At 41.2% G+C, this 5,856-nt stretch overlaps 1 protein-coding gene across 1 annotated transcript in view; it reads left to right on the top strand.

The window, feature by feature from the left end:
* Nucleotides 1-2,772, top strand: part of UNC5D (unc-5 netrin receptor D) — a 274,310-nt gene extending 271,538 nt beyond the window's left edge. Inside the window, exon 21 of the mRNA XM_027770563.1 lies at nucleotides 969-2,772. Within this exon, the coding sequence (XP_027626364.1) occupies nucleotides 969-1,173 (205 nt within the window). The 3' untranslated portion in view covers nucleotides 1,174-2,772. The remainder of the gene's footprint in view (nucleotides 1-968) is intronic.
* The last annotated feature ends 3,084 nt before the right edge of the window (nucleotides 2,773-5,856 follow it).

Consider the following 5,856-nt stretch of genomic DNA (forward strand, 5'->3'; position numbering starts at 1 on the left):
CTCGTCTTATATATATATATATATATATATAGAGAGAGAGAGAGAGAGAGAGAGAGAGACAGAGAGAGAGAGAATGAATGAATGTATAAGGCCAGACCAAGGGAAGCATTGGACTCAATAGCAGTAAATACCTTATGACTGAGAAAAGAGAATGCAAGTCCATGAGATGGATTTGGGAGACAGAGTTAGGAGTAACTGTAAGACTTTTAGTGTAGACTCAGGCTTATCAATGATGGGGCATAAACTAGGTATTATTAGCATGTACAAAGAGGAAGGATGAAACTGGTGAATATGTCAGAAAGAAAGAAACAACATAGGAAGAAATGTCACAAACCAGTGGCCTAGTGTGAGGGCCTAGGCACTGGCAAATACTAGGATATTTGTTATGGCCAGATGGGGACCAATTTGGAGGCAGGGGAATGGGATCAGTCCCAATGCATTAAGTTCAAGGAGTTGAGGGGCATCTGACTGGAGCAGCCCCGGTGTCGTTTTGGTATCTGTAGCAAACTCACCTTGACCTGTCTGACTAAGGTGCAGGTTAGACCCTGTCGCTACCAGTTCGTAACTACTTCTTTAGCAGATCAGCCCACTGAGAAAGGCAGCAGCAAGAAATCAAAGATAAAACTTGGACAGTCAGTGTATTCACCAACAGAGAGAGGTAGATGTTTTAAAACATCACCGTGTCAACTAATAGAGTATTTCACAGTATGTTCAAGAGGGAGACACACACCAGAGCTCAAGGAAGATGACGACTAAGAGGCTTGGATGGTAAGGTCACTGGTCACATGCCAAAGTACAGCTTCAGTCGACTGTTGGGATGCAAACCAAACTGCCAGAGACCTGCCCCAGTGTAACTTTCTATCCCTACAGTGAGACAGTAAAATCTATTAAAATTCATTTTAATTCCCTCTTGGTGTTTCTTTATTTTCATTTTTGCTTTGTTCTCCTCTCTGTTTAACTCTCTGTAGGAATTTATCCTACTTTGCTACACAAAGCAGCCCATCTGCTGTCATTTTGAACCTGTGGGAAGCTCGTCATCAACACGATGGTGACCTTGACTCGCTGGCCTGTGCCCTTGAAGAGATTGGGAGGACACACACGAAACTGTCAAACCTGACGGAATCACAGCTCGAGGAAGCCGACTTCAACTACAGCAGGCAGAATGGACTCTAGTCCATGTCCTCTCACACGATGGGGTGACGCCAGCCGTGGGACTTTGCTTTAAATTGGAAGGAGAGAGGCAGCTGTCTGCCCAGTGGCATGTGGGGAATTCAGCCTTCATTTACAGTCAGGAGATTCCGTGTTTGGAGAAACTGAGTTTCATACGGTAAAACGTATTCATGGGGAAGTTTGCGTGCTCTGAGACAGAAGAGGGCTCTCTGGAGTCACACGGGGTAATGCTGGATGCACTCCTCTGATGTGCACTGACAGAAAGAGATGGAGGGAATCCTAGCAGAAGTAGCTGTGGGGAAAGATGAGCTATGATCAACTGGGAAGGCAGAGATTGACTCAGTGCATGTGTTGAAACAGGTTTTTAATGATGTACCCCAAAGGGCCAGTGATATTGGTACCAGATTGTCAGTTTTCTACCAACTGGCATCTCTGATGTCAAGAATAATCATAAAACTGGCTTTTAGAAGTGAAACAGGGCTGCCAACCTATTTGTATAATTTCAAAATATCCAAGAGGGCATTTAGGATTGGGGATCTGAGTATATCCCACCCGTACCAAGGCTCTGGCTGTCCTAGCCACGGATGGAGACTAGATTGAGAAGTAAGATAGACACAAACTAGTTCTTGCGGGGAACTCATCTTCATTTTTTTTTTCCAAAGACAAATTCACCCATATTCTGTCTTCTTCCTCCTCACCCATTGCAGTAGAGAGATTTCAAGGAGCATAGTTAGCCTTTTCCATAGGGAAGTTTATTTCTTCTAACTGAACCAAGGGGGACCATATTCCCACCTGAGATACCAGTTACAAACTGCTGCTGCAGCACATCTTGAAGCATGGGATTGGAGGCAGGAGGGTCACACCATGTCCAGGGGAGCCATGGACTGCAGATGGCACAGGCCTCATGAGAGCTGTCCTTCTATGAGACAGTGTAACATCACTGTTACAAGGGAACAAGGAGTTTTACTGAAATTTCAGTCCAGATTTTTGAGGCATTCTAACGTTTGGTACTATGTCATTACAAAATCTCTCATTAGGGCTATAGGTCATCCTTTTTATGCCTCTTGGAAATTCATCTTGGTTCTAAATGGTACCTGAGTAAATAGACCTGAGGAATACAAAGTCCCAGAAACACTTGCATGGTTCAGAAAGTCTTCAAGCTCAATCACTTGGCCCACTTAGAAAGCTTTCTCTATAGAACCATTAACATATGGTTATGGCTTTATGATTCTTCTTTTAAAGTAGGTGGCAGCAATAGTGTAAAATAATTGAAAACCACAGATAATTCACGACCCTCATCTTAACACTTTACTCCACCTTTTTATCTTGTGAAATCATTTTTGGCAAGATGTCCTGGTAGACTAAAGGTGAACAGACATGCTCCTGCTTGTTTTCTGGTAGTGATTCTCATTAGCGGTGCACAGTCAAGAGGACCAGAGTCAGAGGCCCAGATTAACCACAGGGCAGATCAGACTAGAGGTCAGTTCCACTAGGGTAAAATGAAAGTAGTCGGGGGATCAGGGAGGAGGAGAACACTTGCAAGTGGGAATATGACTAAATTTTTAAAATAATATTTTTGTTGATCCCTTATTTAGAGAGAGAGAGAGGTCATCCTTTTTATGCCTCTTGGAAATTCATCTTGGTTCTAAATGGTACCTGAGTAAATAGACCTGAGGAATACAAAGTCCCAGAAACACTTGCATGGTTCAGAAAGTCTTCAAGCTCAATCACTTGGCCCACTTAGAAAGCTTTCTCTATAGAACCATTAACATATGGTTATGGCTTTATGATTCTTCTTTTAAAGTAGGTGGCAGCAATAGTGTAAAATAATTGAAAACCACAGATAATTCACGACCCTCATCTTAACACTTTACTCCACCTTTTTATCTTGTGAAATCATTTTTGGCAAGATGTCCTGGTAGACTAAAGGTGAACAGACATGCTCCTGCTTGTTTTCTGGTAGTGATTCTCATTAGCGGTGCACAGTCAAGAGGACCAGAGTCAGAGGCCCAGATTAACCACAGGGCAGATCAGACTAGAGGTCAGTTCCACTAGGGTAAAATGAAAGTAGTCGGGGGATCAGGGAGGAGGAGAACACTTGCAAGTGGGAATATGACTAAATTTTTAAAATAATATTTTTGTTAGAGAGAGAGAGAGAGAGAGAGAGAGGGAGAGAGAGAGAATGAAAGGAAAGAAAAATGCTATCAGTCTCTTCCCAAGTGAAAAAGACCTAAATACAGGTGGAATTTATGACCATGGAGAAGACATTGAAGAATTCTCAAATATGTTGGCTGTTTTCTAATGGACGTGTGGTATATATGGTCCTCTGTGTTAGATAGAAGGCTTTGGTACATGGAATTTGAAAGCATCTTGATTTTCTCAGGAACCAAAGGCTTATTACACAGAATGAACTGTCGAACCAATTTTCAAAATACCACGTCTACTTCAGGAAAACAGCCCTTTGCTAGTGAGTTCACCTTGTTTATTGCTCCTAGGGCACATGAGGGCGACAGCCTGAACATCGCCTCCTCTGACATTTCTGATACGACTTCTGGAAGAGGAGGTGAAGATAAACGGTCAGTCCTCACAGTCACCTGCAGGGCTAACTGGCCGGGTTTTCGGCAGTCCCGACCTGCACTACCACCATAGAAAACATGTAATAGAGCTTTTCTGAGCTTCCGTCTTGGAAGACTTCTGTTTTAAGCCATCCGACCCTTTTTCCTCTTTCCACATAATTATCCTTCTCATTGTTTCATCTATTCTGTGAATCCACACAAGTCCTTTTTAGATTTCTTTGCTATATTTTAAAAATATTTTAAAACAGATAAAAAATTTAAATGACTTTCACGAGGCTCTATCTAGCATACTTTAAGAGGAGATGAGCGTATTATCAACTCCTGAATGTCTGGAATTTCTTCGCATGGATGTTTTTTGGGGCCTGGGTATTATGAATGCTCTTGATCAGCATGTCCCATTGCAAAACAAAGTAGGAAGTTAACATGATTTCAGCCCACGACTCCATCACACTCATCTTTGTCCACTTTGTGTCCTCTTTAAATTTCTCTTTCACTCATTTCTGATAGGATATTTCAAGGGATTTCGTGTATGGAAACCTGTGCTTGTTACATGTCAGGACTGAGGTATTTTACTGTAGAAATTCAAAGAGAACTCATATCCATGAGAATTTCAGATCCAGGTATAGAAGAGGGGGCCTTATATATTAGATAACAGTGTAGCTCACACTTGAGTTTGTGGTTATTTCTTGTGACCTTAACCTTTTCCCATTATGCTGTTTGCTGGTCACATCCCAAATGCCCCTGGTAAAAGAGATTTCTTGTCATTTCAAACACTTAGTTTGAAAAGAGAATCTCCCTAATACAAAAATTAAGTATGGTCTTTAATATTTGGTAGGTTATTTGAAATTTTTACAAACTATCCCTCTTCATGCCAAATCTTTCAGTCCTCAAAGGCATTTAAGTCTGATATTCATGCTTTAAACATGACTTAACTTTATGCCACCAGAATGCTGGCCTTCCTATTTTCACTAGACCACAGCATCCCAGAGATAACTTGCAGTTTTGATAGCAATGCTTCTGTCATCTTACTAGTTTACATTAAACTCCTCTAGGTGAAAAGGAGGCTTTCTCTATGGATTTGAGTGCAAAATTCATTTACCAGTACAGGAAGTCTCATAAAACTCAAATGTTACTCCCACAAAAAATTTCATTGGCCTTTTTGTAAGAGATGAAAAGGAATTGACACAGTCCTCTTTAAAGACGGGAACTTTTCTCTTCTTTATATTATTTTTCTCTCCAACTGCAGGTGTTATTATTTTTCTCTCCAACTGCAGGTGTTATCCTCTGCTATGGTCCCCATAGTTTTCTTTTACTCAGTTTGGAGAGGGGATATTAAGTCCAATCACTAACACAAGGTTCTCTCTGGATTGAAAGTTCTGGATTTACTGCAACTGTTTTCCTCGACATCAGGATTGATAACTAAATGTGGACTATTCAAATGGCATACTTGCTTTTAGATAGTATTCTTAGGCTTCTGGAATACTTACCCGTAAATTTCAAAATGTTATAAAAGCTTTCAATATGCTTTTGACGTTGTTTTCAACCATCCTCTATTCAGTTTCTCAGTCCTTCTGCCCTCTGTAATGTGTTGAGTGAAACAGCCATCAGACACGTTGACAGTGAAGTTCTCTCAGAGGTCCTTGTTCCAGCTCTGTGAGGGTCATGGGATCGTGAAGGAGCTGGGAAATGTGCCTCTCTGGCCCATATGACATGGCCCATTTTCATTACGTTTCCTCATGAAACACTGCAGAGTTGAATTAGTAACTCCCACTGAATGGACTAGAGGTGACAGCCACAGCAAGTGGGAGAGCATAATGTTGGCCTACAGGTAGTGACAGAATTTTCTTAGCCCTTTGGTGTTGCCATAGCGCTGTATTTGAAAAATCAATGCTTTAGCCAAAAACTGAATGGCCACCGTTTCTGTAGTTTCCACTGTTTTGTCTGCATAGAATTTTCCTAAACTACAAGCAAAAATGTATTTTGTCAGATGTCACAAAAGTGAAAATGTTACTGATCTTAGATGTGTTGCATATTTTGTGTTTTTACTTTCCAAACTCTTTCAAAAGCTGCAGTTACAAAGCTGTTTGGCTGTATTGACAGCATGTGGTGT

This window comes from Tupaia chinensis, unplaced genomic scaffold, assembly GCF_000334495.1.
Source record: "Tupaia chinensis unplaced genomic scaffold, TupChi_1.0 Scaffold000144_1, whole genome shotgun sequence".
In the NCBI taxonomy this organism is placed as follows: Eukaryota; Metazoa; Chordata; class Mammalia; order Scandentia; family Tupaiidae; genus Tupaia; species Tupaia belangeri.